General features: G+C 45.1%; 1 protein-coding gene across 4 annotated transcripts in view; it reads left to right on the forward strand.

Moving 5' to 3' along the window:
- The window catches only part of abr (ABR activator of RhoGEF and GTPase), a 118595-nt gene that overhangs the window by 32565 nt on the left and 71804 nt on the right, over positions 1 to 14226 (forward strand). For all 4 annotated transcript variants that reach the window (XM_054755025.1, XM_054755026.1, XM_054755027.1 and 1 more), the window contains exon 2: positions 4850 to 5031. In XM_054755025.1, coding sequence (XP_054611000.1) covers positions 4850 to 5031 — 182 coding nt within the window. The remainder of the gene's footprint in view (positions 1 to 4849; positions 5032 to 14226) is intronic.

The following is a 14226-nucleotide window of genomic DNA, read 5'->3' on the forward strand; positions in this document are numbered from 1 at the left end:
TGAGAGGTGTTGTCCATGATGGATGTCAGCTTAGCCAACATCCTTCTCTCCCCCACTTCCTCCACGGAGTCCAGAGGACCGTCCAGGACAGAGCTCGCTCTCCTGATCAGTCTATTGTTCCTGCTCCTGTCCCTGTCCGTGCTGCCCCCTCTCCAGCAGCCCACAGCATAGAAGATGGCTGAGGCCACCACAGAGTCATAGAAGGTCCGTAAGAGAGTCCTGCACACACCAAAGGACCTCAGTCTCCTCAGCAGGTGGAGGCGACTCTGGCCCTTCTTGTAGAGGGCGTGGGTGTTGACGGACCAGTCCAGTTTGTTGTTAAGGCGAACACCCAGGAATTTGTAGCTGTCTACCAACTCTATGTCCGCTCCCTGGATGTTCACCGGTGTGAAGTGGAATGTTTTCCTCTGGAAGTTAATGATCATCTCCTTTGTCTTGCTGGTGTTGAGTTGCAGCTGGTTAAGCTCACTCCAGCTGACAAAGTCCCTGATGACCGTCCTGTATTCCAGATCATTCCCCTCCGAAACACAACCAACCTGGCGTTTTCCGATTTTCCCACTCAAAAAATACTGTTTCAGGTCACCAGAACGCTGTTCCCGTGTGGAAGAAAGGCTGAAATGATAAAATACCAAAAATGTTTCTGTGTGGATAGCCCCTCAGTCTCTTTGTCCCAGACGGTGGAGGCGGGGCCGCTGGCGAGTGCACACACAGAGTGGTGCAAGTGAGGAGTAAAGCGGCGTTTACACTGCACACAATGTCCCGCAATTTTCCGTGGCAATGCATGTCATTTATGGATGCATGCTTGAATAGCGTGAGGACTAGTTTGCACACCGTCTGCGTTATTATGCAGACGGTTATTATGTTATTATGCACTTGGCACGCAATTTGTGACGGAAAATGAAAACTGACCACGCTCCCGCACAACCTATTTACACCTTTGCAAGTAGTGTTAACGTCTAGTGCACGAGAATAGTACACGTGATGTGCATTGTTCCGGTCACTCCAGGGAAGGTTCAACATTGTTCCATGTTTGTAATGGCTCTCACTGTAGTTGGCTAGAGTCCCAAAGCTTTAGAAATGGCTTTCTAGCCTTTTCCACACCCATAGATCTCACCTGTTTATGTTTTAACGGGGGAGGGGGGGCGCAATCATCCCTTTTCACACAGGGCCTTGTAGGTTTGGGTTTTTTTCTCCCTTAATGATAAAACGTTTTATTTACAAAGTGCATAAAGTGTTGAGTTGTGTTGTCATTGACTAATATTTCCATTAGTTTGAAGATGTGAAACATTGAAGTGACAAACGTGTATGTGCATGTGGCCACTGCTGTTTAGTTTGAGTGCAAAACTGTAAGTCAGTGTGAGAAAAAGGCAGCTTATGCTGGTGTGTCTACACTACAGTACAGTACATATTGATCCGTGTCGTGGTTGGATTGATCACTGTTCTGTTGCCCCTCGGGACAAGCAGCATTCAATCTGCCGCCTTCTGTATCTGCTTCTTTAGCGAGCGGCTGTTTTGTTGACAGACGACGTGGGCTGTCCTCAGCTTGCTAGTCTGTGTTTTCCTGAATAGACAGATGTTTGGACACCCAGTGATTCACAAGTCTGCTTCAGAGGACATAAATGCAGGACAAGCTGAATAAAGCAGCAAAGTCAGTGTGAGAGCTTCATTTGTACTTCCCTCAAGCCTCATTAGGAGGAGCTGAAGCTGCAGTTTGCAGAAGAGCTTTTTTTTTTTTTTTTAGCTCCTAACTTTTCTCTGAATCTCCCCTTTTCTCCGTCTTAAGTTTTATTTTCTGTTCAGCTCCAAGATGGTGCAACATTGCCTCAGAGTCTCATATGACATCGCAGCTGCTGAAATACTGAAGCGTGATGATTGCACTTGTACAGATAGACCTTCATGAAGCCTTTTCACTTCCCCAGTGCCGCCTCATGATTGATGGCCTGGTGACAGTGATGTTGTTACACATTCAACACACACACACACACACACACACACACACACACAGTCACATACAGTAGTAACATCTCTCAACGCCACTAATGGGCTCAGCTCCACAGGGCAGAAAAGGTGAGGATACTTGAAGCACAACTTTTAACCTTTTGTTTGCCCTTCGTAAGCTAGGCTGTAGAAAGAGTTCAGCATAAATGTTCACACGTTGCCTTTAGTAACTGTGAGACATCCCTACGTCCTCCTAACACCCACCACCAGGAGGATATCAGTAACAACAAGGCAGCACAAGATAACAATGGAACTTAGATGAAACTGTGGCATCACTTGTGTTGCCATCGACTTTGACAATAATGGCTCATTTTCTGCGGGTAGTAAATGTGTTCTGCTATACAAGCTGCACACGGACTACTCTAAAGTTCCGTTTCCATAGTATTGAGAAGCACTGCTTTAAATGAGAAGATGTTCCTAGCTGCAGGGTGTGATGTCATCTCTGTCCTCCTTAGAGGAAACGCTGAGCAAGGCAGTGCAGCTCTACCAATGCTCGCAGTGAAGCAGTGATTATTTGAAAATGTGCACAGTCATCTCATGCCACTCCGGAAAGAGAGGCTGGATCAAATGACAGAACCTCTATTTTCTTCTTCCGCTGAGCGGGGGCTGTCTCAACTTATTTTAGACTTTGATTGTGTGTGAAACTTCCTGGAAAGGATATTGCCACGGAAGTCATTCAATCCCAGCCATTATTCAAAAGCAGCCACGTACGACCTTTTGGACTGATCTTTCAAGGCCCACAGATGATTGTGTTGTATGGTTATATAAACATGGAACCTACCACAACAAACATTACACTCCCCTCTTTCATCAGAAAATAAAGTTTGCTTCTACCTTTTTGCGTTCTTTAGTAATCAGCAGTAGAACATAGGTAAGTTTCAGGAAAATATCAGTTCCCAACTAAAACACGGAGATAACCGTTTTTTTGTGAAAAGATGCATTTTAAGCATAACTTTCACTTTGACACAAGCATGGCATCTCCAATATGTAAACAACTATACCAACATAAACGACACAAAACACATCTAAATAACAATTTACAAATATAGCACCATCAACTATTTACAGTTTTCACATTTGGAACTACAGGCTGCACGGTGGCCAAGTGGTTAGCATGTTGGCCACACAGTCAGGAGATCAGGAAGATCTGGGTTGGAATCTCCGTTGGGCATCTCTGTGTGGAGTTGGCATGTTCTCTCCGTGTGTGTGTGTGTGGGGGTTTTCTCCGGGTACTCCGGTTTCCTCCCACATTCCCAAAACATGCATGCATGCTTCATTGGTGACTGTAATTATCCACACGTATGAATGTGAGTGTCTATATGAGCCCTGCCATTGGCTGGCCACCAGTCCCGCCACCAGTATGCGAGGGCCACATAGTGGAAATTGAAATGGTGCAAGGGCCACTTTGGTATTTTGTAAGCTATGCTAAGAAGTCGTGTACATTTCAAGAAGCTTTGTCACTTACTCTTACTCGCTCCATCGCGGTATTGCTGTTTCATGGCTGACTGCAGCCTCTTGTTTACACTCCAGTGGAACCTCGCTTTTCTGGCACTTACAACTTTTTTGCAGCTGTAATTCATTTTGAAAAAAAATACATAGCATCCTCTAAGGCTCGCAAAAACGCAGTGCCCTTGAACGCCTCATCAGAGCGTGGCGCCGTGCTTGAAAGAAGGAAGGAAGGAGACAAATATGGATTTGTTCATCATTTTGTGTGCATTCTATGACCAAATAAACACATGCACACACATGCACACACACAATGAAGATGATTAACACTCGAACTCCCAAGGCAGTCATTTTGACTGTTTTCAAAATTTGCAATGTCATAACTTGGTTAAAAAAAAAACCTATGTACCCATAGGACCCTGACTTTTCCTAAATGTGTGTATATTTTATTGTAACATTGTTTATTATTAAAATTTCAAAACACAAAAGAGATCTGAGTATTACTACCTCAAATGACCATAGCAGTCAAATTGACTGCCTGCTTTTTACAGGGGGTGTCATATTTCACTATTTGCTACATTTTTCCCGCCCTTCCTCCTGCTCTATTGGCTGTTTGTTTTTTATGCTCTGTGATGCTAAAACCTAGCTATAGCTTTACTCTAAACCCAAGAGAGACAAAAATGACAAGTAGAAAGAAGGTGACAGCTATGGAGGCTTTAGCCTTGCTTCAGAGAAAATGGTTGCAGTTCGAGCTTGCATGTGTAATTGCATAGAAGTGTTGTTGTGTCAATTCAATCAAACACTCAATCACTATAGTTTTCATTTAGCGTCCTGCTGTGTTTTTTACTTATTCCACCAATTTATTTTTAGATCTTTTTAATGATAATCCAAATTATATACAAAGAGTCAAAATGACTGCTATGGTCATTCTAGTAGTTGCAGAATTCTGGTAGACCGAGTGTTAAAGGATTGCTTGTCTGGAGTCTGTGTGTAGTTTCCCACCTATAAAAGAACCACCATCCCAGGGTTCACAGAGTCACCAACACGAGGATGCTTTGTTTATGCTGACTAGCTTATTTAGGCGTACTGTACCATACCGTACCGGAGACAGTGTACAAAAACCAAGACTTATTTGTGGTGATAATATTTGTCAAAAAGCAGGGCATACTTGTAAAAGCCAACATTGTTGCCGTTCTGTACATACGGCAGCCACACGTCATCCGTAGCCGACTCAGTTGGTTGAGGGCCAAACTTCATTTTACGATGTGTAGCAAAGCCTGTTTTGTCCCCAGTGAGTGTGTGTGTGTGTGTGAGAACACTGTGTCGTATTTGACACGACTCACCTCTTTTCCTATGTTTCTTTTCTTCACTGTGGAAAAACTAACCGTGTTGCCCTCCCTGCCAGATTTTAACTACAACACAGACGGCTACGAGGGGGACGGGCCAGAGGATTGCAAGTCTCAAGATGGCTCAGAGACACTGCCCTATATCGATGAATCCCCCACCATGTCACCCCAGCTGTGCACGCCCCAAGGACCTCACGGAGAAATGGTCTCCCCCACGCCACCAGAAGGCCTCCCGCCTGGGGTAGGAGAGCACACATGCGCACAGAAAGAACAGGATGGGGACACCAGTGACTCCAGTGATATCTGCTGTGTTTACGGTCACATGGGATGGATGTGCTTGTCCTTTCTGGGTAGCTGATTGGGTCTTGGCTGGTGGAAATGTCAGCGATTAGGCGGCAGTAAACCACCTGTCATCCAGATGACAGGTCGCTTGAGGCATCAATCGCCCTGTGGACGCTTGCTGTGTTAAAATAGTTGGAAAATTATAAAAAAAAAGAAAAGAAAAAAAGAGCTAAATGTTTTTTATTCTAACGGGCAAAAAGTCCACGAGAATAAACTGGTACTATTGTGAGGTAAAATAACGTCATTTCAGAAGCAGAGTTGAAAGACATTCCATTTTAAAGGTCAGAATGTGAGAAACCAACAAATCAAAATGAAGTCATTTTTGAGGAAAACCGTTCTAAGATTATGGGAATTCAGTCCTAATATTAAAAGGAAAATTATGAAGATAAGAGGAAAGTTGAAATATTTGGGAAAAAAACAAAAAGAAGAATTGAAGAAAAACAGCAAAGAGCGAAGTTGATGCTAATAATAGATAGTAATAATAGACTCACCTTTATTACACAGCTGAGATGTTTCTTTCTTGAAACGTATATAACTTGCTAGCGTGTCTACATGTGTTGCTTTCCAAAATATCGAAGCCGCATCCTTTCTTTTTCAGCATGTGGCACTTGGTGGAAAAAGTCTGGACGCCCCTGATGTACTTGAACGCCTGACGTGCTGGGGATTTTTTACAAATTGGAATGTTCAATTTGGAAAGTCATGTGGTCACACCCTAATTAGCTAATTAAACTCAAAACACCTGCAAAGGTCTCAGTCGGGCTCAGAAGGCTACACAATCACGGCTTACTTGGCCGTCATTGACATACCAACAGCCTTACGGTGCTTTTATTCTGATATTACTGGAGGAATATATATATATATATATATATATATATATATGCCAGTCATACTATAAATGTATTTGGCCATTAGGTAATGCAGGACCTGGTCTAAATACTCAGCAAATGACTTGTTCCATTAGTGTGGCTGCATGTGCCTATTAATGACAATTTGTCTCCCTCTAGTGGCAAAGTAGGGTAGGACATGTTCCACTACCAAGCAATTTTGGAACCTTTGGGCTGAGTAGTTTCATGATGTGGTACAGAGCAGGTCCCTTACCCAAAGTGGCGCCCTGGGCGACCTTTTATATGGCGCACGCGTAACATATTACACGCAAATACAAAATCATTTCACATGCGCTATGTGCACGCTTGCCACACACAGTTGGGTCCGAAGTGTGGCCTGGTGGCTGGTTTTTATGGACGCTTGTCACGTTCTAAAAGTACGATTAAACAAGAAAAATAAATAAATCAACAGCAGCAAAAATGGGAAAAAACAGTATAGTTTTACAAGCAAGTGGAGGAAATATTAAGAGAGTGAAGTCATAATATTAAGAGAAATAATGTATACTTTTGGAACGTTAAAGACTAAAATATGTACTTTTTAAAAATGTCATTTAAAAATGCATTAAAAAGTGGTAATATTATGAGAAACATCATTATGACAAATGTAAGGAAAATGACTTTGGGTAAAATGATCATAAAGTCCAAATATTATGACAATAAAGACATGATAATAGAATAGCATTACTGTACCATCACAATGTACAAGCACAACGCAGCAATATTAAGTGCAACATAAAGTTCATTCATACTAATAACCATAGATAGATATAGATATACTGTAGATATAGATAGATAGATAGATAGATAGATACTTGATTCATCTCCAAGAGAAATTCATTCATATTAATAAGGAGTCCTACTTGAGCAATCACGGTCGGGTCTGGATCCGATTAACCACAATGAACGAGGGATGACTGTATGGCCTAATGGGCCAGCCGGCTCTGATCCGGTACAAAGACAATCGTAAGCATTGGAAATGGGGGGGTGCTTCTTGCTGAGTGAGCATTTTAATTGATGATGTTGTTGCTGCACATCCGTCCATCCCTGTTCTATGCTGCTTATTCTCATTAGGGTCTCGGGGGTATGCTGGAGCCTATCCCAGCTAAGTTTGGGCGAGGGGGGGGGGTACATGCACCTAAATGCAGCTGCAAATGTGTGACGTAAACAAGCGTGTAGCAGACGTAGCCTACATCTTCTGTGACATTAGATTGCACAAATGGTCTGCAAATGAGGTTTGGGACCCACAGAAGAGCAAGAGTCGAATTTTCAAAATGGGAAGATGTGGGGGGAGGTGGATGTCACTTCCTGTAAACGTAAAGGGTCAAGTGCAGCGTGAGGGCTGCTGGTAAATGAGCAAATGCACGTGCTGTGGAGTTGACCAACATGTTGAGGTGCTCCACTTGTGATGTTTGAAATGCAGCTGCTGCAGCTGCACTTTCATCTCCTGTTAGCCCCGCAGCACATTCACAGCAGCACACGCTGGTGTGTGTGTGTGGGTGTGTGTGTGTGGGTGTGTGTGAGACAGGATTACACAAGCTGTGTGCTAGCTTGATGAGGAAGAAGCATGAAGGCACTAAAGAAAGCAGACTGAGCCCCCCCTCATGCCACCTTCAAGGAAGTGAGTGGATGTGTTGTGGGGGAGGGGGTGAATGTGGAAGAAGGGCAGTCTTCATCGACCGTAGTGGAGCAGTAACACACACACACACACACACACACACAAACACACGCACACAAACACACACCAGGAAGCCCAGCAGAGGAAGGGGGTGGGGTTAAGTAGGCGGGGTCGTTTGTCTTTCACTCTCGGCGTCCAGACGACTTGCTCGGAGTGAAAACACTGATGTGTGCGGGCAGGCCCTGTTGAAGGCAAACACAGGCAGAAACAGGGGAGGAGTAGTAGTGGAGGAACATGGAGGAGGAAGAGGAGGAGGTGCTGTGCTATCTGGACAGGGTGCTGGAGGAGGAGGTGTTTGACTATGAAGATGAGGAAGTGGAGCCCATCACTCCGACACACGGGGAGTTCAAGGTGAGACGCCTGGATGCAGGGAACACATAAACACAACAACACACACGTGTGTGAGCGTAGCAGGCTGACGTCTGGTTGGTGGACGCTACGCCGGCGTGGAGTCACGTGTTTGGCTTGGTGGAGCGTGGCTGCAACGTGGGCCTTGGAAGCAGCTCCAGGCTGTGTGTGTGTGTGGCCTCAGGGCACATGCGTCCTGGCCGCTGCCTTGTGGAGGTTCTGGTGTAAAGAGCTTGACTGTGAAAGGCTCATAGAGGAGCAGGTTGTCCTGGGAAAGTGCAGGAGTATTCATCTCCTCCTTAGCACACAGTAGCTCTCTTTGTACAGCTGAGGGAAAATATTCACACTGTTGGGTGGAAAAAGTCAGTATTTCCTGCCTTTCCTCATCCTGCCGCCACACGCGTGTCACCAAAGACACGTCACCCGAGCACGGAGTAGATCTCTTGTCCTGGGAGATGTGCTGTTCTTTTATGACGGCTTCTGGCAGTTAGGACATGACTTTTGAAACCGCAGGGTGTCTTGAGAAAGTGCAGGTTTAGTTGCTGATTGCGGCAGTACTTGAAGAGAATGTGATGGATTAGATTAGCGTGGAATGACATCAGCGGTGCGGGCGCGTTGCCAGCCTCACAAGTCAGTCCTGGTGGTTCCTCTTTCATCTTCCACCAGTGCTAACATTGTTGTTCCAAAGGTCAGGAGATTGCACTTTAGTTACTAACTAACTAACTTCAAACTACTAATACCTGAGTAGTGCTTTGACACCTACCATGACACCTCACAGGTCACCGGTAGGTCATTTTTTTCACGTCAGTGTGAGCAGTACCACCGACCCAGGCCTCGTTCGTATGTGGATATAAATCCAATATGCATCATCTGCAGTGTGAACAGTCAGGTCCCGTATGTGGAAGGCGTGGTTCACCATGTGACACCCATGAGGCAAAAGGTCTTCTTGCCAGTCGAAAATGATTTGAAAAAAGTGTCAGGCTGTCTTAGAAGATGTTTGGCCTCTCATCCGAGCACACACCAATCAGACTAGATAGGACAGCTCTAGTCTGGGAGCTCAGTGCGAGATCCCAATGTATGTATCCTCTAAAGGAGGGGGTAGGTCCAGACAGGAATGGTGGGCTGGCAGGGGCCCCACCCCATTGTATCCTAATGATCATCATTTGACGTCACCAAAGAGCCTACCATTCCTGTATGGACCTACCTCCTCCTTTTGGACCTTGCACCAAACTCTCAGACAGAGCATGAAATAGACTAGAGCTGTCCTATCTAGTCTGAATGGTGTGTGTCCCACCTAGTCTTTGAGCATGAAATAGACTAGAGCTGTCCTATCTAGTCTGAGTGATGTGTGTCCCACCTAGTCTTTGAGCATGAAATAGACTAGAGCTGTCCTATCTAGTCTGAATGGTGTGTGTCCCACCTAGTCTTTGAGCATGAAATAGACTAGAGCTGTCCTATCTAGTCTGAGTGGTGTGTGTCCCACCTAGTCTTTGAGCATGAAATAGACTAGAGCTGTAGTGATGACGTCAACTCTTTCACTCAGTAGTCTGCACACTCAAGCTTCTTCCTTCTTTCACATTATCATGCCCACCTTGCTGTCATGCCCGCTGCTGACCAGGAAGACTATAGAGTTTTTTGTCTGTGAATATTCTCATTCATCCAGCTCTTTGTATGCTCAGGGCATTGAATCCACCCCAACTGGACTGGTCAGGTCGTCCCACAAGACGTTTGGCCTCTCATGGGAGCAGGCTTCACGCCTTCATGCTCAAAGACTAGACGAGAGCCGTCCTATGTAGTTTTGGACAAGTTATTTTTAGTCCATGTCGTGTTGACTTGGTTTTCACTTCCTGTTTACGTTCTTGCTGCCGCCGCTAACCAATTGCAGAAGAGAGCGAGTGATGTCAGGTGGCTGCGGTTTGCAGGCCCAGGTTGGGGTGTTTAGTATTTCAGCTCTGGTGATACTTTTGAGGGACGTTCTAATGAAGTTTTACTTGATTATATAAGATCAAAATACTGTCACCTCCAACCTGCAACATGAGTCAAACATCATAACACCACAGCTCCTTCCTTTTATGATGGCTGCCAATCGTCAGAAGGGGGCTAAGTTAATGATTGCAGCTCCCAAAAGTCATTCAGCTCCATTTGCTTTATTGCGTTCAACTGTGCACATCAAGTCAGGAGACAGCCATCCTTTGAAAGCTACGTGCATGTGCACTGTTGTTGGGGAAACATGAACACACGTCTTCCCCTTTTCTGTACGTGGTAGAGAGACAGCTAGCAGCTAGCATGAGGGAGCTGACGATGCACGTCACGGGTCACACCTGCCCGGGAAAGAAGGGAAACGGTGAATTTGCAAAAGCGAAGTTGGTAAATGCAACACAATTTATTTAGATTCTGCTTGTGAACACGATTTAGTCAAGTAGACTTAAGTTGCTTCCAGATCATGTGGAACACGCTCATTTCTGTCCTGGGGACTGAAATGGATCAAATTAAAAAAAACAAAGTCAATGTGATGGAGTTTAGTTTTGTCAATGCAGATTGCACACACAATTGTTCACGGTGCATTTGCCCGGTGTGCCTCACGGTGGCCGAGTGGTTGGCATGTTGTTGGCACAGTCAGGAGATCTGCAGGAGACCTGGGTTGGAAGCTCCATGTGGCGTTTCCATGGTCACCTTCTTATTACTCGAGTAATTGGTGTTAAATCGACATCCTTGAAATATTTTGGTTTAACAAGTAAAGAAGAATGAAACCTTCACACTCTTATCATGTGGGACACATCCAAATCAAGTAAATCCAAAGGATTATTTTCTTCAGTGTATTTTGGCTATGAAGCCCTCCAAAAAACGCCAAGCATGTTCCAGTTACAAAGGTGACTTGCATATGGACCAAGCTGCAGACACATTGTTATTGTAGGAGGGAACGCAGAAGAACTGTTAGTTTTGGCGTAGCGACACAGTGCCTCACATCACTACTGAGAGGTAACGGCCCACCCCAAAACAATGTGACAGGACACCAATCTGTAGTGACTGGAAAAAGGAACGAGCATATGGACAACTAGAAATAGACAAGCAAATGATGTGTCAAGTATTCCATGTTGTGTTTCTACACGCTAGATGGACTGTGTTGTGATATCAAGCACTAATACGTATCAGGATCAGCATCGTGGTGACTTGCTCCATGGACAGTTTGTCCATCTGCTCCAGCTGGCCTGGGGCTGCCATTTCCAGTTGATTTTGGGCAGATGGGATGTTTTAGAATATTTTTTAGAGGATCGTGTTCAGTCGGCACACAGAATGACACAGACACATCAAGGTATTTTAGCCTAAACATCATATTGCATGGTTTAATTATTAACTGTGCAATTTTGTCATCCTTTTGTACAACCACGGGTTGTTCCCCCCATAATCTACAAATTACCCCAATTTCTCCTTATCTTTTATTGTTTTAGTAATCTCCTCCTGACCCCCACGGATTCTATATTGTTTCATGGAGATTAACGTCGTCGCTTCAGGTATGGGGAATGGTGCCATGTGCACTTTTCCCACCAAAACAGACTTTATTTTCCTAAGATCTCCAAACATAAACTTCCCGTGTCTTAAATGCAAAGTCATTCCTGTCAAAATGTCCATTCCCACTATCCACTCCTTTATGGGAGTGACTACAATGGTATACTTTTTAATGGGCGTTTGTCCGATTTTTGGTGGTAGTGTTATACTTTTACACTACTTGTCCCCCAATTCCCGTTAGGGGCACGATTTTTCCTTTAATTTTGTCCGGATTTCCACTAATCAACGAGGCCTCAGCCCCTGTGTCCACCAACGCTGTTACCTTTTGTACAGATTTCTTCCAATAAATTTCTAATTCTACATGAGGCCGTATATCCGTGGCGGACCAGGTAGTCTTAAGGACTTGGGCTTGGCCTTCATCCTATTCATCCTCCTCCTCAAACTTAACTCGTCTCTTCTTCCCTTTGTTTATATCTCGACAAAATCAGAGTCACCTCATCTTGTGTAAAGTCCTCCTTAATCAACCGCTGTTCCTGCACCTCAAGCACAGGCTCCATCACAGGCCGCCCGTGTTCTCCTATCACAGGCTGCCCCTGTGCGTCCACCATCTGCCTCATATCTGCTATGCCTTGCACCTGATGTCGTCGTGTAACAGGTTGCATTTTCTTAAATTGCTTTAATGATGGATAAATACTTCGAACCGGGGGCGGATCGGGGAGAGGTCCCAGCCTCTCGTCTGGGTCATCTCCCCATATGTCCCCATCCCAACCCCCGGGATCCCAATCTTCACTCATCCCGGCCACAAAGGAGCGAACTTGCTTCGCATCAACTTTACGGGATGAACGATTTCGGGCGGCACGAATCAATTGCGACAGGCACATAACGGTCTTATCCAATATGCACTGCATTCGCCTTAACTCTTTTTCCTTATCCTGCAGCTGCTTGGTCTGTTGCGCCGTCTGAGCGTTGGCCTTCGCCACCGCTAGATTACGCTCCTTCCATGCCTCTGCACAGATCCACAAACTCTCCTGTGTTCCCCTCAAGGGTGCCTCCTCGTTATATTCAACCTTGTTCAACATTCGTAACAGCACCTCCGCGCTTGCTACAGGGATATCGCCAGCCCACGGCCCAGGGCGTCCCCCGCGTTGTCGTAAGACGGCGCCTATCCCTTTCACCTCGTCAGGGGCTACCCACCCTGACAACACTTCCTCCATGGTGAGGACATCTGTATTCTTCACTTTTCTTATACAGCACAAAGCCATTCTGCATGCAGCTGAACGTGATCCTGCCGACAACGCCAAAAATGTTTTAGAATATTTTTTAGAGGATCGTGTTCAGTCGGCACACAGAATGACACAGACACATCAAGGTATTTTAGCCTAAACAAGGGCGTATTTATTTAAGCATCAACACACAAGATATATGATTGCAGCGAAAAAGCCTCTTACCTACGCCAACAGAGTGGAAAGCCAACACCCGTGGAAGAGTTCGCGTCAATCGGCTGGGCGTTCGATCACAACCCGCAGCAGACTCCGTCTAGGTGTTTTCGCTCTCCCCTCTTTATACCAGTCTGTTCGTGCGAGCGTGAGAACGGGGTGGCCGGCCCCGAAACTCAGGCATTCGCACGCAGAGTTACTATTTTTTAACAAGCACCTGGTAGGCAAGGTCAGCAGACATACAGTGGGAAGTGAATATTCAGAACAACATAAACCCTTTCTCACATTCGTATCAAGCACCTGGTAGGCAAAGTCAGCAGATATACAGTGGGAAGTGAATATTCAGAACAACACAAACCCTTTCTCACATTCGTATCAGTGAATATTCAGAACAACACAAACCCTTTCTCATATTCGTATCAAGACCATAACAAGATACAGTGGGAAGTGAACCCTTTCTCACATTCGTATCAAGCACCTGGTAGATACAGTGGGAAATGAATGTTCAGAACAACACAAACCCATCACCCTTTCACATTCCACTCTTGATGTTCTGAACATCATTTTCCTCAATTCATAAAATCTTCATTATTCATCATGTTCCCCTCCCAATTATTCCAATTAACCAGATCGTGTTGCACCCTCTCAAGTAAATCCGCCCGTGTGTCACAGACAAATTCACCCCACATCATATTCCCCGCAACATGAAAATTCCAAACATAAATATCCGGTCCCCCGCTTTCCACAATTACCTCAATTTTGGTAAGCCCAAAAGGGGCATCGCTTTCACACACAGCAATTCGCATACTACTACCACTGATTAAAAATTATTCTCTCAAGCTGTCTTTTAGCTCGTCTAACATACAAGCAAGTGAATACGTTACATAAGGTTAATATAATTAAGCATCCTGCCAAAATAAACAAGGGTGGCAGTATGGTTTTCCTGGCAGTTACAGACATTCCAGATAAAATATCCCACCAATGATGGGCGGAACTCTGCTGCACTAGCCTCGCTACATGTTTCACTTCATCCCCAGCTATTAATGTGGACACCCACAACCGCGTGACATTGTACCTATGTCTTTGTATCAGATCCTTCAATTCTGTGGACCGGTCCAATGCGCATTTGAACCGGTCCAGAGACACAGTCCAGGGGTGGCGCAAAACCTCCCACTGCACCGCTGACAATCTGGACTCCTGGGAGTAATTGGTGAGATAATACGTTTGATTATTCCAATGCCACA

The sequence above is a fragment of the Dunckerocampus dactyliophorus genome, chromosome 16 (assembly GCF_027744805.1).
Source record: "Dunckerocampus dactyliophorus isolate RoL2022-P2 chromosome 16, RoL_Ddac_1.1, whole genome shotgun sequence".
In the NCBI taxonomy this organism is placed as follows: domain Eukaryota; kingdom Metazoa; phylum Chordata; class Actinopteri; order Syngnathiformes; family Syngnathidae; genus Dunckerocampus; species Dunckerocampus dactyliophorus.